The sequence below is a fragment of the Miniopterus natalensis genome, chromosome 5, assembly GCF_054644295.1.
Source record: "Miniopterus natalensis isolate mMinNat1 chromosome 5, mMinNat1.hap1, whole genome shotgun sequence".
NCBI lineage: Eukaryota > Metazoa > Chordata > Mammalia > Chiroptera > Miniopteridae > Miniopterus > Miniopterus natalensis.
Window position 1 is genome coordinate 60,224,611 of NC_142085.1, and position 24,903 is coordinate 60,249,513.

Below are 24,903 nucleotides of genomic sequence, written 5' to 3' on the forward strand. Positions count from 1 at the left end.
AAGTCAGCGTAAGTCAAGTAGAATCTTAGAATAAACTCTGATATACACTGTTGGTAGCAGTAGCAAAGTTTTGGGAATATGAAAGATGATTACTGAGAAACGCCTATTCATTGTTTTTAAATTTCTTTATGAGTCTTGAAAAAGATTGCCATTCTTCAATTTTACTGGTGGAATACCTAGGGTGAGTTTTTGAAACAACAGTATTCCAATGGGGCATAATTTGACAGTCACTGGTTTAAAACTTATTAGCCATATAGTGCTCTAGGAATAGTTATAATAAAATTAATGATAATAGTGTATGATTGTGTCCTTGAGTGTCGTACTGAAAGAATTTCCTCTGATGATTAGCTGAGAGTTGAGGCACAGGGAAATCTGATGACAGACTTCTTATATTTGATTCCATTCATGGGGTAAGGGAGATGTGATTGACATTTAGTCCTAAGGCTCTCACTCCAGAGTCATTGCACAGTGAACAAGAAGCTGACCAGTCCCCGTGTGCTGGTACCAGGCTTGTTCCATGCTGAGAGAACAGCCTCACTGCTCACTGAAACAGTGAAGATTACCAAGGCTGTAGTCTGAGAAGCAGTACATCCTGATACGGGAAGGAAAGGGCTATTTATTTGTAAAACGTCACCATCAAATCACTGGACAGGATAAACAACTCATGGAGAAAAAACCAACACTTGCTACATTAAAAAAGGAATCCATTGTAATTTGTTGATTTCTCTAGGCACTCTCAATGTGATGTTGAACTAAACTCTCTCAAATGCCTTCCACGGGGCAAGCAATTGTGAATGGGAAAATTTATTTTTTTTTGATACCTCTTTCCAACCCCTTTCCATGGTTGTCTGAATTATATTTAAGCATATATAGTCTATTTGATGTTAGCAAGCACCCAATTTAGCATTAATTTCTCTCGATGGAAATATGAACCATATGTTTACATTGGTAATAACAACACTACACAATTTGGTCATCTCTGAGAGTACTGATAATATTTTCATCTCAAGGAGAAAGTTCTGAGAGTTTGTATTCATTTTTGAAGCATTAACAGCTTTTAGTACAGAGGCCACACAAGTTTTCTAATCTTATTTTACTCAATTTCTTGACAGCCCTGACTCTGATTAGAGGTTCAAATAAAATTGTGATTCTTCTATGCATTGATTATGTTAAAGTATTTCTTGTCTTTCTCCTAGCACAGCAACAGCTGTAAGTAAATTAATTGTTATAAAGTTGTAGCAGAGCAGCACTAGTGGTCTTTGAGGTGGCTATTACACTAGATTTCCAGATAGTTGAGATTTTTTTTTTAATATACTCAACTTCATAAATACATTTTCACAAGGATACAGAAATCCAACGGAGAAGTGCATGTTTCCAGGTGCTCTCAATATGCGCATAAACAGCTTTGATTTTGGGACCCAACAGGGGGCACATAAAAACAAATGAGTTAAAAAAAGTTGCACATAGAGTAATTTTAATCCATTCCATTTTTAAATACCACAATAAATTTAATTTTCACAATAAATTAAATAGCCATATTCAGTTTACAAAATAGAATTACTTAGTGTGAAACCAGTATTTACAATAATATACATTATGTACATGACATTTCTCTTTGTTGACATAGAACATGGAAGTAAAAGGACTCGACTTTCCAATGTATGATTGACATGCTACAAGTGACACCATGGTCCATACGAGAAAACAATAGTGCAAAATCACCACAGGAACTTTGGAACAATGTCAATTTTATGAGAAAAGACATTCTTTTAAATCATAAGAAAATAGCATTTTCTGTTTTCGTGGCCCCAATTCAGCATCTGAATTAAAGAGCCAGGCTTCCCTTGGAAAATAATGCATAACTGAATCCTCTACTTCCTGCAGCTTCACAGCCATTGGTACATTTCACACATTAATCTTTTGGCTTTAATTTATGAAAATGGCGGGTGACAAATTCTGACTCAAAGGAAGACTAACTCTTTGAGAATAAATGAAATCACTTTCCCCCAATACCACCACTTCTTCTTTTAGTAACTAGTTTAAAAGATGCAACTACGCAGACAGCAAATTGTTTTTGTACATTTTTCAGTAGAAAAAGAACTGGTCTTATATTTGGTCACACACTGTATGTACAAGTATAGATGGAAAAATGACTTGGATAGTTGTGTCTAGGAAAAGTGCATATTTTAATCTAGAGGAGACATTGTGTGTCTCCAGGCACAACACATGGTGTTGTATGACATACTATTTTAGGGCCAGTTCAGTGTCCTCCCAGTGATCTGGTAAAATTTTTGATTGAAAGGGTGAAAGAATTTGCGCAATTTGGTAATGACAGAGGGGTCCACCTCTGGATGAATGCGCCCCTTGCTGCCAGCCAGGCACTTATTAAAGATAATGTTAAATCGCAAGCAGTAGAACCCTCTGGTAGCATTGAAATACAAATTGTATTGACTTATTCTTGGGGGAAGATTTAGGAACTTCTCCACGAGCTGAAGTTCTGGCAGAGGTTCTGTGATGAGGCGATCTCCATCCACGATGTGAAATTGCTCAATCGGAAAGTATTTCAACCACCTTTCCAAATGCTTGGTGTAGATGCTGGTTCTCACTGCCTTGTATTTTGTGTTCACTTCGCAGGTATTAGGGTCTATTGCCAGCTTCTCAAACTTGTAATAAGTTTTATTCTTCCTCTCCTTCCCCTCTAGCACCTGAGTGTAATCAGAAATAGCTCTTGTGGTTGGCTCCCTGACAATGATCAGCAACTTGATGGATGAGTTCATTTTGTAAATCCTTTCTGGAACCTCCTCCGTGATAAAATATGCCGGGCTCTTTTCGATTGTGATTTGCTGAGGGTAGGAAAAAGGCATCTTTTTTCTATACCACTCAATGCCCTTGGCATAATTCTCATCATTGTCAAAAAAGTGGATTTCTTGAGAGGCTTTGACCACAGCTGGGTGGAGGTTCAGCATTTCAAGCAGGGCCCTCGTGCCTCCTTTTCTCACCCCGATGATAATGGCCTTGGGGAGCTGCTGGACCAGGTCATGAAGGCGAACCTGCTCCTTGGACGCGTTGCCCTTGCGGAACTCGTGCAGCAGGCCGCGCTTAAACTGCAGGGCACGGAGCGGGAACTCAGTCTGCCCACGGGCTCCGAATCGGCCTTCAATGGGGCAGATGGGCTGTAGCCTGCAAGCGACAGAGAGACACTTTAAGAAGCTCATTGCAACTAACTTCTCATTTTTCTTGTTCCCTAGTCAGAGTAAGACTTTAAATGTATAAATAAAACCACTGTTTCCCAGCCTGATGCAATCCATGATGAACATATGTTTGAGAAATTTTATTTTAAGCAACACTGTATTAAATGGAGCACACATAATTGATGGGATTTTTTATTAGTGGTCCTTAAAATTTTTATTCACCAAGCACTTAATTGACTATGGTGTGTACTTATGTTCACACAGTACAGGACAGACAAGTGACACCAGCCATACTAATAGCCTTTTAACAGCTCACCAGTTAACATTATTTAGAGAATGTGAAAGGTGGAAGATTATAATTGTTAGCTAGGAGACTGAAGGGCAGCTAGGAGGCCAGTCTTTTGGGCTTTGTGTGGTATTACTTTCTTGTAGCTCAGCAGCACTCACATGGCTCTTAAAAATCGTTGCAATATAATTTGAAAAGAGGTCCCAGTCTCTGCCCTTGGCTATTTGCATCATCAACCTGAAAAATTCCAAAAATGGTACTTGCTGAGCTTTTCATTCTATGAGAATTTCTGCCGCTGGCCTTGGGGACAGCTAGAAGAGTACTATATTTCTTCTTCCTCTCTTTTTCTTCCTATCTAAAGAGGTCAGGATTATGTTTTTACTTGGCTGAATGTAGGAACAAACCCAATGCCATCAGCAAGTTGCTGTATATCACTTACCACACCTGGGACCAGAAATCAACAAGGCCTTGGCAGGGCCAGAAACCTCAGGTCCTCATTGCCAAGTCCATTTAAATCAGGGACTCAAGCTCCTGAAGGAAGGGATACAATAGACAGAGCCAGAAAGGAGGATTTCCACTTCAACACTACCTTAGATAATAAACAACCACCACTGCTTTTCTCAGAGAAAAAGGTGTGGTGATAATCATAATGATGTTAAACTGGAGTGGCTGATTAATTTGGAACGGTTAATACATATATATATGGTTAGTACATTGAGTTTCCTTTTGGGTATAGTCTAGAACTGAATTGAAATTCATTATATACTTTCCCTAAGTTTATTTGAAAAGGGATTTTAGCCATATTGGTAAAGGGAGAATATTAGTCAAAATGGCTGTTAAGCCAGTTCCTTCAACTGAAGCTTCTAGTTATGCTAATAATTTGGAGTCTATGTCCCCCTCTCTGTGGCAATGAGGCTCTCTCTTGCTTTTCCCAAGAGACTCTATTGTACCTTTCTTATCTTCTGTAATGTTTATAATGAAAGGGAGAAGACTAAAACCTCAAGGTCATGCCAAAGCATTCTGCAGAACGGAGGAGAAAGGGCTTGGCCTGTGCTCTGTTTAAACAGCTGTCTGTCCTAATGCTTACGGAAAAATATAAACATATTTTACTTTTTTGTGGTGCTTGTTTTTTTTATGATTTTAAACACAACTCATGCTCATTGTGGAAAACATGAAAATATGGAATGCTATAAAGAAAGGTTTAGCACAGTTAATATTTTAGAGAAACATAAATTTTGTTTTTATAAATTTGTTAAAATTAATGATGGAGTTCTAAATGAAAGCTGTAAAAGTAGCAACACATCTATAGTCAAAGATGTTTTTAATTGTGACATTGATTGGGATATCAGAAATTCATCTTTTGGCTCTTCTTGGGTGAGAAATACGCCCTAATTTCCTAAGGCATCCACTGAATATAGTGGGTGGGCTTCTCTGCATCTAGGATGATGCTAGTGTCTATCATCCTTGAAAGAGCTGAGGAAATAGCCAAATCCCTTTCTGTAGGAGTTAATTCTCTTGAGGAACTCTGGCTGAGAGAAGCTGAAACAGACAGTCTCTGCCCTGTTTGAGCTAGAAAGGAGTTTCCTACCTCTACAAAGGGCCATTTTCCTTCTTTCCTTCCTTCCTTGTTCTACCTGCTACCTTGGGAGCTCATAGCCTGCAGAACAATTGCTTGATGGTCTCCCTAACTCAAGACATGAGAAAATACCACCTTATTTCTACTTCTTGAAGAGTACGTTCTGAGCCTGGGTCTCAGACTAAAAATATGAACTCTTAGGATTGGAAGGGACAGTAAAAGTAACTGAGCTCAGCTTCCCACCCAGAGTTACTGAAAGATAAGCCCAAGTCAGCATGTGTCTAGTTCATATACAATCTGCTCAAACTCTCAATTGAGAACTTTTAAGAAAGCCTAACAAGTAATCCAATTCCTTATAAAAACTATCCCACTTGAGACTACAGACCGGGTGAAAAATGAAAAGAATCAACTAAATAACTAATGTGTCAATAATCACTAGATCAATTACTCAATAAAAAGCAAATGATTGGAAGCTAACTAAGGCCATTGGGAAGAACTTGACATAAAAGTTCCTTTATGGACGTAAGACAATGGTAACACTTTTACTCATAGCTAAACATTGCTTTTAGGGAACTAGTTGAAGTCAGTGATAAGCTCTGAATTATACCATTTCTCATAGTTAGCAATTAGTAAGTGAAAGTATACTCTGATTTTCAAATTGAAAAACATCAAGGGGGGTCATTTTACCAGTCAAAATTGACACTGGGAGGAGGAAAATAAAGACCACTGCTATATTATTTGTTAAATATCCAAATGATCAGATCTATAGATTAGAAAAGGAAAACTGCAAGGAAGATATTTCCATTTAAAGTGTGGCTCCATTTTCACAGAAAATGAGAATTGAATGCGCAGAGAACATACTCCAGTGTTTCCAGTGCAATAATTAATTTTAAACAGTAAAGAAGGAAGCTTCACATTTCAGAAATCCAATTCTCTGTCCTTCACAATCATACTGGATGTGGGACAGCCCAGAGGTATTCAATGTGAAGCCAGATGATATTGCTGGGACCTCTGCAGGCCTAGCACCTCTCAACTGTTTGCTTATTTAGAGCCAACCCCTGGCTCTGTAAATTTCCTCTCCAAGGATTTTCCATTGGCTTCTGGGCAATTACCCTGAATGACAACCTCCTTGTCTGGTACATTCAGGTCCTAGAAACCAAAGCTAATTAACATAGTTCAAACTCCCCAAGCCTGCAGCCATCTTTCCAGGGCAATGGATTCCAAACTTGATGAGCTCCTTTACAGGTTCAAACATAATTTTAACTTCCCTGGTAGCGCATTAATGGCTCACTCATAAATTTCAAAATGAAGATAGCTAAATACATCATCACTATTTTGCTATAGCTAGATGTGAACAGCCAGATGCACGCAGACCACAGTGAGCTCTAGAAAATGACATTTCTACTCTACATGGCTTTATCCCTTCTCTGAAAATAAATGTCAACGCGCATAGAATACAAATGGATCCTGACGAACACCTTGGTTTGCGCATCTCGAATCTCTTTGTTTTAAAGGCTCAATAAATCAAGATCAATACTGCAGAAAAGCATGTTTTGGGGGAATTTTGAAGGAGCAAAACAAAGGGATAGATTTAAAATTATGTCCTAAGGAAGTTTAAATCAAGAAACACTTAAAGTCACATGGGCATAAGTATGTGTTTAATCACCTACCTATCCAAGCTCCCAACTCTGGCGACTAGATACAGGAGACTCCCAACAGCAAGGCTTCCCAGCACCAGGAGCTTCTGTCTCAGCCACACCTGCTGTTTGAATAGCATGGCCCTCCATCAACCTTCAGGACTTCTGCAGCCTAGAGATGGAGAGAGAAGGGGACTCATCAGCAGTCATCTCTTATAGGCTCTTTTTAAAAAAAATTATCTTTATTGTTGAAAGTATTACAAATGTCCCCCATTTCCCCCTCATTGATCCCCTCTACCCTACCCCCCCTCCAGGCCTTCACCACACTATTGTCTGTGTCCGTGGGTTATGTATATATGCATATAAGTTCTTAAGTTAATCACTGCCCACCTACCCACCCACCCCTGCCTTCCCTCTGAGATTCATCAGGCTGTTCCATGCTTCTGTGTCTCTGGATCTATTTTGTTCATTGGTTTATTTTGTTCATTAGATTCCACATATGAGTAAGATCATGTGATACTTGTCTTTCTCTGACTGTCTTATTTTGCTTAGCATAATACTCTCCAGGTCTCAAAGAGTAAGGGATCCTTCATTTTTACAGGTGGGAATACAGGTGGTTAAGTGATACCACATGAAGAACAGACCTCATACCAACCTTGATGATGTTCGTGGTATAATTGGTATTTAGCAAAACTTGATTTCCTTCCTGGCCTGTGTTATAAGATCAAATACTAAACCGGGGGAGAAAGATACTAACTAGACAGAACCTGCTAGGCAATTGTCAAAGTAAATTAAAATGCATATATTATAACATATATCAAATATGTATGTGTGCACATACACTTATATTGGTTGTTGTTGTTAATCATCAGCAACTAAGCAAGCTGAGGTTTACCCAGAGGTTGCCCTGCCGGTAACCCAGTAAACTGAAGTTTCTGCCTCAGAATAACAGGACAGGTGTAGAAACTGAAACCCCAGTTTGGTAAGTTATCATTTTGGACATAACATTTTACTTACATGTTTTTGTTTTGTTCTAGTTGTGAATGAAGGATGGGGGCAAGATCAAAAGCTGTTTATTTATCGAGTGGTCATCAGTGGTAACTATCAGATGTTTAGGGACAGTGGTTCCAAGTAACCTGATGTTTCCCTTCAGATTCCCTGCCCAGTTCTGAATTGGACTGACTGATTCTGAGAACATGCTCAGACTAGACCGATGCCCCTGCTCTGTGCCCTCTCCTTTGGGTGAATTTGGTGATATGGGTGTTGCTCTTACATCATGCAGAAGCTTACCTGGGCGCTTCATACTCACACCTGAAATAAGGCCAGCTGAGAAGGGTAAGGCATTACCAGTGCTATTATTAAATTTGGGGGGAAAAATGGAAGCTTCCAATTTAGCCTTTCTTATTAAAAATAAATCTAATCCCCCTTTCAAGATAAGATTGTTTTCCTCTTATTGAAACTCAAAATAGGAACCGAAGAAGAGGGACTACAGCAATGGGTCGTGGTTAAAAATTGTTTTGCTGCAATGATATCTCCATATTTGCTATGTGAAGATTTTCTCTGTGCAAAAGGGATATACTAGGACTGATGGATTGGTCTATTCATTAATTCATCAAGGGATTACTAATACCAATAGCATTGCTGGCTATTCTACTAGGTTTATGGAGGATTCTAAAAAGATCTTGAAGGACTTTTAGTCCTTGAAAAACTAATAATGTGATTAGGGAAGTGTGAAACAAGCAGTGAATGCAACCTAATTCATGATAATGTATGAATAAATGTTGGAGAAAGAAAATGAAGGAAATGGTCAGGGGCATGGACTCCATAGGATTCTGTGTGTGTGTGTGTGTGTGTAATGTAGTGCATTGTTTGGTAAGGAGGCTGTAGGAGGACATCCCAAAGGCGAGAGATAAGAGTATCATTTATCCAACACACAGACAAAAAATATTTATGGAACATGCCTATGTGCTAGATTCTGTACTGGGTACTGTGGAGATAGCAGCCAACACGGGCATCTGTAGTCTAGTGGAGAAAACAGATATTAACCCCATAAGCATAGAATTTACATATACTTACAAACTGTAATAACAATGAAAAAATGACAGGATGCAGGGAGAAAGAATCACAGGAGGAACACACTTCAGTCCTTCCCGAAGAAGTGACACTTGGGCTCACACCTGGGGCATGAAGAGCAAGGGGGCCCGAGGAGGGCAGAGTGGGTTTCAGTCAGAGGAACCAGCGTTTACACAAGTACTGAGGAGGGAAATGCTTGGTTAGTTTGAGAAAGGAGGCTCTTGAGGTGGCCACTTAGATTCTCTGGGCCTTTCTTTCCTTATCTATAAAATGGGGGTAGTTTCTGACCTCCGCACTCCATAGGGCTGTAGTGAGAATGAAATAAGGTTTCTGTAAGTAAATTCACTGCACAAAGTTTTATTAATATGCCAGAATAACATAAGGGATTATGTGTCATTTGTATCTTAGTGTTAACGGACTTAAGGTGTATTCACAAACAGTGTGAGAAAACAAAAGCTATTACGTGGTTGAAGAGGGCCAGATACAAACGGGAGAGAGGGGAGAAGTGAAGGTAAAATGCGCTCGCCCCATGGCCTTAACAAGGATCACCAGCCTTGTACAGAGGAGCATCTCAGGGAGGCTCACCTGGCCTCTGCTCTCTAAACGCAGTGCCCACACTCCGCTGCTCAGAGCTATTCTGCACAATGCTTTGTCTGCTTTCACCAGCTCCTTGGTCCACCTGCCTTTGGCTGCAGTGCACCCTGGAAGGTCTGGGCTATGTCCCAGTACCTCTAGATGTCCTGTCCAGCTGATACCCTTACCCACAGTCATCTCCCTCCTCCAACGAATTTTTGTTCTTGCAGTTGGAACCACAGTTAGGACTTCCATTGTTCACAAGTTCTGGGCTCCTGCTAGCTGCTGCCTTCTTCTGTGTGTATCACGACATGTCTCAGCACTGTGCTAAACCTACTGACTGACTCAGAAGTCTGAGAAGGCCGGCTGAAAGGCCATGAGCCCAGAGTGGGTCTGCTTTGCTCTGTAGGCTAGTGATTCTCTATGGCGAGCTTGCAGAGCCTTTAGAAAACACACACCTGCCACCACCCTCAGAAATTCCAATTCAATGGCTCTGCATTCACTGCGCATCTGTATTTTTTTACAGTGGAATGGATAATACACAAAACTTAAAATCATTTTCTACTCTCTTTTTTGTTTTTGTCACTGTGGTCAGTAAACTGTTTCTTCTTAATTTCTTCTTGCCCTGTTCTATCAAGGCACTTAATGCCTCCCTTCATTCTTCACATATGAGTGTGTTTCCCTGTTCACTTTCTATGGCCTGTAATCTTCCTAACACGAGTGACTTTGTCCCTCATCTTTTTGGTTGTTCACTGGATCAAATCACTCTCTTTCTCTTGAAAGCCCAGGCCTTTCTGAGTTCCCAGCTCGGGTGGCTAGCTTCTTTCCCTCTTATTACCCATCACCATCAACCTCTGTACCCTTCAGGTCAGCCTTTTTACTGTTACCTGTACCCCTTCACTCTCATCTCTATGCTTTTGTCAGCTTCCTGACTGGCCTTCAGTCTTCCTTATGTCTCCTCCTTCAAGACTTCCAGATCCTGCTACCATCTTCCTGGGGAGGGTGATCCTGGTGGATGTGGAATTTTGGGAAAGAATTATAGGACCAAAGGGTAATAGCTGTCTTAGGGATAACGCTTGGGAGACATTGCATGTAGTGGGTGAGTGAAGCTATGAAGTACCTCATGGCTGAACTCTGCTCAAGGTCGGCAGGCGGGAGAAAGAAGAAGAAAACTGACTGAGGATGTGAAGGCTGCCGAGGAAGAAGCCCAAGACTTGGGAGAACACTGCAGCACACTTGTCATCTGGTAAACAGTTCAGTGCTAAACCTGACTGAAGACGAGGTCAACGTTTATTCTACTGCCACTGAGGATCTTTCCTTCTCCGAGGCTCCAGTACTCAACCTGTGGACTCGCCTTTATGACTAGCCCAGTTATCACCAAGGAGGTCTGGCTCTGTGGGATCGGCTGCTACTACCAGACCCGCTGCTTTATGTCTGAGATGCCTTAAGTACTCCACTGAGGGTTTTCTCTTTGGGAGGCCTCATTTCACCTGCCTTTTGTTTGTAGGACTAGCTTACCGCGGCCTCCTCTATACATGGTGGTGAATTACAACCTCCAAAGCACCCTCATGTCCACTGTGACACCAAGGAGAACTACAGTTTGGGGGGGGATCTCAACTAATGTGAATGCATCATCCATGGTGAAGTGCAAAGACCGCTGCATTGGGAGTCAAAGACCCTGAGTCACATTTTGGTTTAGTTTTGTAATTGAAGCTTTCTGAATTTTGGTATTCTCATCTGTAAAATGAAGATAATTATGGGAAAAAACTTTATGAATATCTGGGCACTTTATAAAAATAAACCACAATTAATTACCTTTAGGAGGCTGATAAATTAATTCTTACAATGCATTTTAAAGAGGAAAAGAATGAAATAAATGCCATTCTCATTAATAGTATAATTGGACTGTGAAAAATATGTCTGTTTTTAATATAAATAACTTTTAATGGAAACTCTTGTTAAGTATTAGAATGCTAATGCTATATTTTCTGTTCAAAGCAAGATAGCTCAATTACCAAAAACAAAAAGTTAAAACTTATCTCGTTAGGCTAAAATCTCTTGGAATTTTAGAGACATGAGAAAGCCAAACATGTAGTTTCTAATGAGCTTCTCTAGGACACAGAAGTGAAATCTCATTCTGTTTTGTAATCAGTCTCCAACTATGTGCCAAGAGACAATATAGCAGCCTTTGAATAAACTTTGTTCAGGGAAAACCAAAGATACTTGGTTAATTTAACATTCAAGATGCCTTTTTTTAAAACTTAAAAAAAATTATTGATTAATTTTAGAGAGAGCGAGGAAGGGAGAGAAACATTAATTTTTTGTTGTTCCATTTGATGAATTCATTGGTTGATTCTTGTATGTGCCCTGACTGGGGATGGAACCTGAAACATTGGTGTATCAGGTTGACACTCTAACCAACTGAGCTACCCTGCCAAGGCCAAGATTCCTTTTTGGCTTTCTACAGCATCATGAAGTGCTTGAACCTCTGCCAGGATGGAGTTTTAAAAGCTGGGAGTTGTTGCCTTTGGTCTAGGAATATGAACTGAAGAGAAGCCACACAACCATCCAGTCCTCACAAGACCCCTCGTTAAACTGGGAGACGGTTAGCTGCTCCCCCAACACCAAAGTCCCTTCCCTTCAGCTATGCCATCTATAATGGATATCTTAATCTTTCATCAGAGCAATCACACTGGTAATAGGCAATTTATATAAAGTGAGAGTTTTTTATTAAAAAAAAGGTAAAAGACCTATAGTGACTTTTAAGCCTTCCTTCACCTCCAGTTTTTAATATCTCAGTGTTTTTCATGTTCTGTGCCAAGAATAGCACAATTATAGTTTTTCCAGATTACTAAAGCTTTAATAAACACGGCATCTTAGCAGAACAAAGCAGAGTATCTAAATAACAGAGTACGTGGCCAGAAGCGACAAATTGTAAAGACATCTGGTGTTTTCTCCAAAGCAGCACTAAGCAAAGAAGGAAATGATTCCCAAGCTGAAACAAAGAAATAAGGAAATTCAAAAATAATAATAATAAAGATACGTCTAAGAACTGCTCAAAGGCTTGGAGATGTGGTTACCGCAAGCCCCTGGTACCCATAAAAACAATAACAGGAACAGTAGTAGCAAAGTTCATTAAAAATGACTGAACTTATATAGCAGAATTATTCCATAACCGTCTTTTGAGTATTAGCTCATTTATCCCAGGCAACAGCCTTCTGAAGTGGACAGGAATTAATAGTTGTTGAGCACTAGGTGCTCTCATACTTTCTGTCACATTTATTATTACATGTAATACAACAGACCTGTGTAATATCCATTTTATTTTCTTTTTCTGATGGAAACTGAAGAGCAGAGAGGTGAGCAGATCGTTTAACCAAGGGAATGTGGAAGGAAAATGTGGAAGAAGGATTTAAATTCAGAATGATCTGACCCCAAAGAATGTGGCCCTGATTCAGTACCACTCACAGAGCTTTGGATGCTCACCTGGGAGACTCTGAAAAGGAACCTCACCAGTTCTCCCATAATTCAAGAATTGACTTCCTTTTTGATAGCTTTTATAGTAGGTGATCAAAATAAATTAGGTTTTGACTGCCACTTAATTCACATTCTTATGCACGGATCTCCGTAAGAGTTTGGTGGAATTTGTTAATCACCTCTCGTCATCACCCCATCCCTGTCCTCTCGTATCCCCCCAGCCCTTCCCCCTCACTAGCTCTGTGAACGGCTCCCCTTCTGCCCACTGCAGTCACCCAACCGGAAACTTGGGAGTCCTTCATCCTTGGCTCTAACCCTCCCCTAACATCCAATCAGCCAGTAAAATTCTGCCTCCAAAATGCTATTAGAATCCACCTGCACTGTCATCTGTGACGGCTTTGGTTCAGGTCACACTCTTTCTCTTGAGAGTGTTATGGTCTCCCCACTATTAGTTTTCTTCCTGCCTCAACTTATTCTCCATACCGATGCCAGAGTGATCTTTCCAAACAAAAATTTGATCACATTGCCTTCAGGCTTAATATGCTTTAATGGGTCCCTAACAACATTCACGTTTTTAAAAGACCCTTTTACTCTTTTCCAAAGCAACTCCATACAACCCGCAATGGCTACATACACAAACTCCAGCACACAAAACAAGTGTGGTTCTTTTGGATAGCCACAGTCAGTTTTGCTTCAGGGCCAGAAGCAGAAGGCTTCTGTAGCTTGAAAAAATAACTCTGTGCCTCATTTATCAGGTCTGGGACACCAATAAAGGGTATCCCAATAGGATACTAATAGCCTGCCCCATAGCACTGCTGTGAGGAGTAAATGAGCATGCAAAGTAATTAGAACACTGCTTGCCACATAGTAATACTCAATAAATGTTAGCCAGTCTACTCACGCTTCCTTCTCCCAGGCCTTGGTTTAATTCCTGCCTTTTAGATCTTATGTTCCTTGGGTAAGTTTTTCTTGATCACTCAGGGCTGGTTTACAGGTTCCTCTTACATGTCACAGTAGCATCCTTCCTTCTTCCCTTCCTCCCTCTCTTGTTCCAGTTTCTCCCTGCACTCTGCCACTGACTATGTTCTCTAAATAACAGAACTTAGAAAGAAAGGATGCAGTGCTGTTATTCTTAGGTGATGTTGACAGCAAAAGAAAAGTACAACTAAATGTCTTAGAAAACCTTGTAATTACTTCACAAATATATAAAGTAATTTATAATTAGTTTGTATGCAGCATAATACTAAAAGTCTCCATTCTTGGGCAGGCTAATATTTTCTTAACTTGCAGTATTAACATGTTTCAAAACTTTCCTCTTTTTATTGCCAGAGATACCTCTATACTCTGAATCTCAGATCTTCCTTTCAGGGCCAGGGGCTCCGATAAATTCTTACAGTAAGACAACAACCTGTGTTTCATCATCAACAAATATTTACTGAGTACCAAACATGAGCCAGGCACTGCAGATATCAGAAACAATGTGGACAGTAGGAGACACAGATCCTGCCTCTTGTGATCTTCTAGTATTCAAGGTCGGCTCTTGATAAACATGTAAGGAAATTGCATCTTCTTTTAAACACAGACCCCAGATGGACCTTAGGTGGCTGTGAAGGAAGAATTCCCACAAACACAGGGCCTGCATCTGCTGGCTCTCAGAGTCTCATCTTCTGGCCCTAAGATCTCCCTCCTCCATGAAGGATCCCTGCCTCTTACCCAAGTAGTGATAGTCAAACAACTCTCCAAAAGGCCCTATTCTTCCTTTAAACAGGACTCTTCAAGAACCCCTGCTAAGTAAAGACTTCATTGGGTGTGTTTGGACTAGACTTTGTCAAAGTAAGTACTTGTGACCACATAGGGCTTTTGGCCTGTGCATTATCATGGGGCTTTGTGCTCAGAAGGGCCCGTGCTCGGTTGAATGCTTTGTTGTCACTGTCTTGAAATTCCTGGTAATTTCTAAACAAGAAGCCCCATATCATTTAGCACTGGGCCCCCCAAATTATGTGTACAGTCCTGCAGCCAGACCTTCCAGCCTTCAGAGATTAGATTACTTGTGTGTAGGCTGTGGCTCTTCACAGTGGTGTCTCCTTATTTTACCAGACCTTTGGCTTTAAGTGACAGACATTGTCTTAAGCCTACCACATAGAGGCACAATCTTTCACATCTTCTTACAGAGCTGGGAATTCTGCTCCCTTTTATTTCCCTGAGTTCTGTGGTTGTCTGACGCCCATCTCTTTCCTGAAAACCCAACACTTCAGGAACATGGAAGCTGCCTACAGAGCCTTACACTCCTACGTACCATATCCATAGTAGAGCATGTGCCACACAAGGATGCTGTTCACAGACCACCCACCCACCCAGCAGAGGGGTTAATTAAAATAGATGAGTAAGGGGAAATCCTTTGAGGTGAAAAGGGCAGTGTCATCACCCGTATTATACAGATGAGCCAGTGCAGAGACCCAAGGACTGTAGCCATCTTCTCCTATCATAAGGTAGAAAACTATCTCGCCTTCCCCTCCTCCCTTAAAGGCAAAAGACCCAGGAAGCTCAAACTGAGTAACCTGCTATGTGACCTTGGATAAGTCACTTAACCTCCTTGATCTTCCAGGATTTTTTTCACCTAAGAAACAAAGGCCTTTGAAGGGATGAGTTCAGCAATCCTTCCTGGGTCTAAAATTCTCTTATTCTAAGGGTTCCCATCAGATTAGCACTGAATGAGTGCTCTTATATGAGAGAGTAACATATAGGGAACCAAAGACAATTGCAGTGGGGGTAAATTAGTGCCCAAGGTAAATATCAATTTCTAATTTCTTGTTATCCCTCAGTTTTAAAGTATCTTGACCTCTCTCAAGATGGGTGCATCTCATTATACGACCTATTACTGTGAAAAACAATCCTCTCATTCTAAGAAATGAAATTTCTTTGAAAAGATACCGACACTTAAGAAAGAGTCTACTGATTAGCTTTCAGTGTGCCCTGTTGTCAAGAGAACCCAGCAGAATCACATTTTGAAAAAAATTAACCAAGGGCAGCTGAGGAAAACTGTCATAAAGAATCCTCATGTCTTCTAATATCATGATCACATAGGAAAGCTGTAATGAGAAAGAAACCGATGAAGAGGGCGCAGGGCAAGGCCGGGGAGGCAGTGCTCCGCGCTGAGTCGAAGGTGAGGACGGTGCAGACCGAGAGGAGGGAGGACGCCATTCGTTAGCAGATTAAGCAGAAAATGTAGAAAATGTCTCAGTCAGGATGCCCGTAATGGCTTTATCAAATGGCGAAGGAAGCTATTTAGCTCTTTGTTTCTTCGGTTAACCGTGAAGGGTCAATGTTAGAAACGAAAAGGAAAAAAGTTGATGAATTATACAGAACTGCAGAGTTTATTGCTTCTCCGTGCTTAGCGCTTATTCTCCTGGGAATCGCTGCAGAAGCAGCTTGGAGCAAATTCCAAATTTTCAAATGGCTTCTGCATTTCTTCCCCCCATTCAGCTTTTGATATCGTGCATACATAATTTATCACAGCTACCATTATTGCGTTAGCCTGAGTAGTCCTCTGGCTCCGTCTGCAGAAGGATACTCATTTTGCATTTCTAATGACCAAACTTAAAAGGAGCTAGTTAATTCCGCTTCTGTTCCGGGCTCTCATTTAGTAGAATGATGTCTTAAGGAAAGAGATGGGAACTGAATTTTATTTTGACATAGAGTCCCAATTACTCTTCATCTCAGCATCTCCCTGCTACCTGTAACTAATGTTTATAGAAATAGAGCGGTGTGTTTTTTCCCTCCTAAAGTTTCTTTGCACTTCATGAAATAGTTGGGAGTTCAGTAAGTTTGTCCTGCTGGTGAGTTCAGCAGCAGAATCTTTCACTCTCTAATCTTGCATTTATATAGAAAAGCGTGAGTTGGAGAGGTAACAATTATACAGATAATTAAGTTAATATACATGGTTTGAAGAGATCATTCCAATAAGTTAGTCTCACATAATCAAAGAGGTCAAGTTAACTGGATAAGTTCTTCTCTCTGCCTTAAGAAGTTGAAGTCAATTGTATAGTAATATTAGTTCTACTTGTTATACCCAGTAATAGTTGAATGTATTTATTTTAAAATCAAGTGTAGTATTCACCACCCAATGGAAAGTCAGCTTTTTAGTCTTATTTCCTATCTCAAAAATTTTGTTTTTATTTTTGGGGAGGAACAAAGAAATAGAATATATAACAATTTCTCTTAATTCCAAAAAGAGATTAAAAGTATGGAAAGACTTTTATCATTAATTTTGATTTGATTGCATTTCTCATCCTCTCTCCACAGTGACTTTTCTTCCTCTTTAATCTCTATAACACTAAGCTATATATTTCTTTTATAATGACTGAAGATGATGATGCTAATTTTAACATTAAACATTTAAAATGAATAATTAAACAATTAGCAGACTGATTACACAAAAATGGGAATGTACCACATTCAAATTACCAAGTTAGACTCAGAAAATTCAACTCATTTGCTATAATATTTAAGTAAATATGTATTGGTACAACCTCCTGAACACTTTCTTATGCACTTAATCGTCATAAAAATATAATTTTCACAACACTGATATTTATGTGGAACTTTATGGTTTTTAAGCTCTAGTTTAAATATCATTTTACTTTATTTTCACAACAAACACCTGTGATATTCTCCATCCTCTAGATGAGGAAGACAACACTTGGCCCAAGCATCGGGCTAGGTCCACCTACTTAATGGCCTGCAGCTCAAAATAGAACCTAGCTGTACTGACCTCCCATGTTTGTGGGAAAATTCATCTTCTTTCTATGAAGATTTGGCATTAATTTTAGTACCAGGACTGGGTGCTCACTATCGGTGCAAATCTGATCCTTTTGCTATAGGTTTTGAAAGAGTGCTAATGTAATTTTTGCTAAAGTATAGGACTTTGAAGAAATGAAAGAAGTATAAAGTAATTTAGAATTAACAAGTGTTAATATATTTTTTCTCTTTCTCTGGTTGGATCATCAGTTTCTCCCAGATAAATATCCTGGTGGGATGGGAAGGATTACAATAGATTCATCAAGGTAAAAAAGAAGAAAAGCCAGTAAATAATTCCTGAGAATAAAAATTATCATGCTGATTATGAACTTAGAATATTAACTTCAATCACCTCCTTCCAACTAATATATACATTTTTGGTCAGGATTTTCATTTTAGCCTGTTTCCCTAGCCCCTCCTAAATTAGACACTGTTTTTTTTATTACTTTTTTATACAATCATTGTTTAGATTTATCCATATTTATCAATACTGTCCCTCACTATTCCTTTTTTATTGGTATTGGCTTTATTGAGATATAATTCACGTACCATTCTCCCATTCTCCCATTTAAATTCTCTCATTTAAACTTGTAAAATTCAATGGATTTTAGAATGCTCACAGAATTGTGCAGTCATCACAACACATTTTAGAACATTTTCATCACTCAAAAGTAACACTGTCCCTGTTAGCAGCCACCCGCATGTCCCCTTCTCCCCCTCCCCAGCCCTGGGCACCCCACTAATCTCCTTTTTGTCTCACTACTCCTCTTTGCATCTCAGTTCTTCCATTTTTCTTTTGCCAGCCAGTAGAATTTCCTCCCATTCAGTAAACAAAAGCTGTGACATTTCCAACCAAATACAGAAATATTTTTCTCAATTTCTTCTCCTTCCCAAAGGAAAAAAATAGGTTGGACTTCTTGAGCTCTTGCTTTCTTTCAGTTATTTCCTGTTAGGATGATCTAATTCCTGACGGATTTGTTAACTGATGAGACTAGTAATGAGTTGAAACTTAATTTAAAAGAATAGATTACTAAAATATTCTGTAAATTAGTCTTAAAAAAAATGTATTTTAAGATGTTCAGTGTTCAGCAAAGCCCTCTGAGGCCAGCACTCACTTCTAAAACATAAAGAAAGCAGTAGAGTTTGCACCCAGGAGGCAAACAAATTCAGTGGGACCAAGAAATGTCATAGTAAAGCCCTTGTTTATGGAGTGGTGTTAAAGAACAGCAAAGCCAGGCAGTTGTTAAAGGTGCTAAAGACAGATTTTATTGGGTGATTCCACTGCAGCAGGGGAAAGACTTCAGGATGCAGAGGTGACTGAGGGAGTAGGAAGAAGGAGGGGTGGAGCCTCCAGCAGAGTCAGGGAATTACAAAAAGTGGAAAGGGGGTTGGTCACTGGGAATAAGCCATCTGGGTTTGTTAATTGGAACTTATCTAGAGGAAAAACAAATTTCTTATGTCAACAGGACAGGAGGTAGTTTTGCAAATTGGAGCAAGGCACCCAACTAAATTAGAGCCTGGGAGACAAAAGAGGGATAGTTTCCTCTGGGGACTGGCATTTTCAGGTCCTCAAGGAGACAGTTCCAGGTGGTAGAAGATTCGTATCTCAAAGGAGTAGAGAAAAGCTTTGTAATTGTAAGTTTTCTAAAGTAACTGCTTTAAGAGAGAGTTTAAGGGACTTAGTCAGGTTTGCGTTGGAATGAGCAGTAAATTCCTTTGGCAGCCCTGAGCTGTCTGAGGCAGGCATTTTAAGGAGGGCTGGGATCATCCTAGGATGATGGCCTTAGGCTGCTAGAAGCCGTGCTAGAGCTTGTTCAAGTTTCTTAGTGTGTGTGAAAAGCAACTTCTAGGAACTGAGAGCAACCTTTGGCCAGAGCCAGAAAGAGCGCGGGTCTTCATTCCTACAACCACAAGGAACTAGACTCTGTCAACCACAAAAATGAACTTGGAAGCTGAGTCTTCCCCAGAGTCTCCAGCTAAGAGCCCAGTCTAGCTGACAGTTTGATTGCAGCCTGTGAGACTCTGCAAAGAATCCATTTGAGCCCAGCTGGACTCTGACCTATAGATCTGTGAGCTAATAAAGGGGTGTTCTTTTTTTATTTATTCAGAATATTACATATATCTCTTTTTCTCCTCATTGACCCATTCCACCCTGCCCCCACCCCAATGAGTATTCTTTTTAAGTTGCTATGTGTGTAGTCATTTGTTATGCAGCATTAGAAAACGAATACAGGCATATTTCTCCATCATCTATAGCTTTAAGGGGAAAAAAAGCAGCAGTAATGATTTTTCCCCCTGAAGCTTTCTTCTCACAGAATACTGAGTGTGAAACAGCAAAAGCTCACCTTCAAGAAATACACTGTACCCCTAACAATGCTAGCTTGCTCTTATGCTCAAACTTTGAACGCAGACAGTAATGCAATTTAGTTGCTATTGGCAAGAAAAGGTCAATTTAGTGAAATGTTGAGTACCTTTCAGTGCAAAGGCAGATCATTATATCTGGCACTAAGGCAGTACTCTGAGTTATAATGTACATGTTACTGTCTTAGTATTGCTCTTGCAGGAACCAGCCCCTCTGTGTCTTTTTCTTAAGCCAAAGCCACAGGCCCCAGTGCTCACCTGTGGGCCCCGGGAAGAGGCTCCTCTCCCTGCTGATGCTCTTGGGCTCTGCAGCAAAGGGGACACTATGCATGTGGCTAGGCATTGACTGCCCCCAACCCCCAGTTTCTCCTCAGTCTCCTTTCCACTTTATTATTTTTTTTCTAAATATATCTTTATTGATTTCAGAGAGAGGAAAGGAGAGGGAGAGAGAGAGAGATAGAAACATCAATGATGAGAGAGTCACTGATCGAGCCTGCAACCCGGGCATGTGCCCTGACCGGGAATCAAACCCCGATCGCCTGGATCCTAAGTTGACACTCAACCGCTGAGCCACGCCTGGCAGGGCTCCACTTTATTTCTTATGATAGGTCCACACAGACTCTAAATCTGACATGTGCCAAAAATTCTCTTCCTCCCTCCTTCCTTCTCTCCCCTCTTTTCTTCCTTTCTGGCCCTATCTACTAATGAAAACAAAATTTAGAGTTTGTATCAAGGTTTTATGACAAATGCCAATACTGAGTTATTTAGGAGGAAAAGTTAACAAGTACTTTCCATGTAGGGGAAAAAATAAGGATCACTTTCATTTCAGGGGGCCTAATTATAACATCACTTTCTATTTTAGTTCTTACCCATTTTCCAATTCTTCAAGGGTTGAATAATATTTAACAATGAAACAAGCAGGGCTCCGGTGTGTAGTGAAGGCTTCTTGTAGGATTAATAAGCCATGTCTCATTAGCCCCACTTGACTGGAGGTGTTAATCTCCACCTTGGCCTTCTAATCTTGAAATAAGTTTGTGGATCAAGTATTGAAGTATGTTGAGCAAATAGTTTGATTAAAGCCTCTGAGCCTTCAGATGCCAGTCCCATATTATTGATTCAAATGCATTTCCATATATAAATGCTTAGATGTGTCTTTTCAAATGTACTAAGCAATGGTCTGAAATGACCACCAGAGGAAGCCACCATCTTGGCCTTTCCCAGCAAAGAAAGTAGAAAAGGTCTTTGCATTTTTTCTGAATTACCTCTGTTTCTGTCTGTGACACAGGCTTTTTTTTCCACCCGGGGGAAGACAGGATGAGCCCAGAGCACAGCAGCCATAAAGAACTGCTCATGTTCTGGTAAAGATGTGCAGGAGCTTACGCCACGCACAGTTGTTGGCGACTTTCTCTGAGAGGAGTGGGCTCTGTTTCATAGTGACATGGCAGATGTCAAAACAATTCACCTCTTAACTCTTACTCAGTAAAAAAACGATCCTGGACTTTTTTGTTTTCTGAAATAACAATGATTTAATAGGCAAAAGAATAGCGAAGGAGAAATGAAAAGCCAAGTGTCGTCTCTTTGATCCTCAGTCATGCCTTTGTAAAATTAGAGACCTGGGCTAGATAATCTCTTAGGCCCGTCCATTTTTAAGAGTCACAGCGCTGTTGCTCTAGTGGTATAATTCATGCCTAGCTCTTTGTTGTTGTGTCCCCAGTCCACCACACATAATGGGTGCTCAATAAATACCCGTTGATTGATCAAATGAATGAATGAAACAGGGCCTTGAAATACATAATAATAGCAAGTGCTGGCTGAGTCTTTGTGTTGAGTTCAGCAGGGGGAAAACTCTACTCAAGAAGTTCATTGGGGAAATTAGCTTAAATAACCTGGCACTTTGCAAACCCACAGACCATTCTGTGATGAGTGATGCAATGTATGGGGCAGACCCTACACAACACAAGTTTAAAGAAGGTCATGAGATCTCAGATACAATTTGATAGCTATTCTGGTTTTGGAAGATGGAAAAATAAAAGTAATAAAGTGATAACAATAAATGTGTATATACTTGCTAGATATCAGGTATTTCATATATAGATAAACATATTTAATAGTTATATTACCATGAGATTGGTATGTTTATCTGCATTTTACAGATAAGAGAACTTGGAGAAGTTTAACTAGTTTAATAACAGAGCTAACAAATGGTGGAAGAGGAATTTGAACCCAGGACTGACTGGTTTTAAAAACCATGATCCCCCACAAGCACCCTGCTGCCTGGATAGGAGGTATACTGGGTCATGGGAGAACTTGGGTCCCCAGCAGAATACAGCCTCTTATCAAGCTGTTCCTGGTGAATATGCACTTGCCTACCCTCTCTGCTTGCCCATCTCTAAGGACCCTGGGACATCCTCATACATAACCTAGCGCCTCTTTTGCCACCTGGGATTTTGTTTCCTTGGATGCTTTTTGGCTGCCCCTCTTCTCTTATCTCAGCCCTTGATACTTACAATTGTTTGGGCTAACCAAGCTGGGTTGACTCTGGGGATTGGTTTTGACTTCCAGGATGTGATAACATCATTGCTCATTTTGCCCACTTTCTTTCAATTTCTGGCTTTGCCGTGTGCCTTATCTCCTGAATTCTGTTATGGGTACATCTTGTCTTTAACCTTTTCTGATATATGCATCTGGCTTCCTCTCACTCATTACCTGGGCTCCTCTGCCTGCAGTGTCTGTTCAGTGTAACTTAGGGCACGCATGATGACAGGGCACGGGCCATCCAAGCTGAGGGTACAGTGTGAACAGATAAGGGAACAGAAATAAGATTATCTAGGGTAGGGGCCATGAGGGGACCATTTGGAGGGGAAACATGATTTGTACTAACAAATGGAAGTTAGATTGAATGGAAGGTATTTTAGATGATAAACCTTCTAAAAAGCCAGACACGGGTATATATAGATGGTAGTGTAAGAGACAGAGCAGCAGCACAAGTGGTTGAAAAAAAGAAACTGCTTGTTAAAAACTGTTTATGTAGAAGAAAAATTCAATTTTGAAAAGCACTAACAGAGAGGGAAGAAATACTACAGTAAGAACTCCAGGTGGAGGGCTGAACCTGACTTATTCAGACGTGAGGCAATAGCAGCTTCCCCAAGGGTAGAGAACTTATAAAATGGAGAAAAAGTGGCGAGTAGAGCTGGTGTGTTGAAGAAAGGGCCATTAGGGTTTGGAAAAAGAGTGGATATAATATATGACATTTTAGGAGGATTTTCTGTAGTTTTCAAAAATTGTGGTTTCTTTGGGGAGGTCAAGAAGAGTTGCCCAAAAAAAGGATTTTAAGTCATTTTCAATTCTTCATTAAATATGCACATCAAGTCAAACCTCACATGGACAGGAAAGCAACCAGCAACAATACAATGTTATTATGATGTCATTCAGTATGAAGTATACTTGGGTTTTGTTCTTTCATAGTTCCCAAACTGTGAACTGAGATTTCTCAGAGGCATATGAGACTCTGAAGAACAAACTTTTATTAAGAGAATGAACACTATAACCTTTCCTGAATGGATGTTGAAGGTCAGAGAGAATGAAGGTACTTCTCCCCACCCCCTCTCTCCATGTAGATATTTTCAGGACAAATATTCTAATAATACTAACCTAGTGCCATGATGGTCAAGCGATAGTATAATGGAATTTCCCTGAATTGACAGAGATGAAGACACCCAGAACTTTCATATTTTAAAACACTATTAAAAAGGCTCATGCGGTGGACAGTTGGGTGGCTCCCATGGTCCCCGGCCCTGTTGTTCATGCCCTTGTATAATCTCTCCCCTTGAGTGTGGGTGGGACCTATGACTGGCCTCTAGCCACTAGACTATGGCAAAGGTAATGGAATATCACTCTTGTGATTTTAGGACATTACATACAACTCTGTGTTGCTGGCAGGCTGCTCTAGAGTCTCTGGGGCTGGCTTTAAGGAAGGGAGCTGCCGTGACCCCGCAGCTGCAAGAAGATGCAGGCCGGCAACAGCCACATGAGGGGGAGCAGGCCCGTCCCCCTGGCCTCCTGATGAGAGCCCAGCTCCGGCTCCCGCCTCGACTGCTGCCTGGGAGGCTGAGGCCGAGAACCGGCCAAGCCATGCCCAGGCTCTGATCCAAAGGGATGGCGAGATGAGAAATGCGTGTTGTTTCAAGCTGCTAAGTTTGGGAATTTGTTAGGAAGCCTGGAAAACGAGTACAATTTATTTTTGCTCCCCCTTGCTTATCGGATCTGTAGACCAGTGATTAGTGCTTCCATCTCCCAGGCACCGTGCCGGAGGCCTAGAGTCATGCTGGGCTCCTTCCCGCCCCTGTGCCCAACACCTACCCATTCCGCACAGCCTGGGATCCCACGTCCCAGCCAGTTCTTCCTGTCCGTGCCCCACGCCCGCGAGCAGTGAATTCCCGCTGCACCCACGTCTCCCTCCGGGCGAGGGCTGTGAGGTGCTCAGGCGGGCTCGCTCTCGGGAAGGCAGCGCGGCCGAGGGCGGGGGATGGCCCGCAGCAGCACTGCTGGGGTGCTGAGCCGGGCAGGGAGGCGCCAGGGCCTTTGCCCCGACCGCAGGTCATTTCTCTGGCCCAGGGCATCGGGACCCAGGAACGCCGCCGCTGAAGAGGCGCTGTGGCGCCTGTCTACCGGCCCTCACTTCCTGCCGGACCAGAGACTCCCTCTGACCTGGGTCTTACTCCTCCTCAGATTTGCCCTCTACACTCTTGTCAGACTCTGCTTTTCTTTTCTTTTCCCTTTTGAGAGAGACAGGGGTGGAGGGGATGGGGAGATCTGTTGTTCCGCTTACCCATGCCGTCACTGGTTGATTCCTGCATGTGCCCTGACAGGGACTGAACCCACAGCCTTGGCATATCGGGACAGTGCTCTAAGCAATTCTACTGCTTGGCCAGG

At 41.1% G+C, this 24,903-nt stretch overlaps 1 protein-coding gene across 1 annotated transcript in view; it reads right to left on the reverse strand.

Annotated features, from left to right (window-relative positions):
- Window positions 1-1,453: 1,453 nt before the first annotated feature.
- The window catches only part of HS3ST5 (heparan sulfate-glucosamine 3-sulfotransferase 5), a 132,211-nt gene continuing 108,761 nt past the window's right edge, over window positions 1,454-24,903 (reverse strand). Inside the window, exons 3-4 of the mRNA XM_016217552.2 lie at window positions 6,724-6,862; window positions 1,454-3,180 (exon numbers count right to left, since the gene is read on the reverse strand). Coding sequence (XP_016073038.1) covers window positions 2,250-3,180; window positions 6,724-6,830 — 1,038 coding nt within the window. The 5' untranslated portion in view covers window positions 6,831-6,862 and the 3' untranslated portion in view covers window positions 1,454-2,249. The remainder of the gene's footprint in view (window positions 3,181-6,723; window positions 6,863-24,903) is intronic.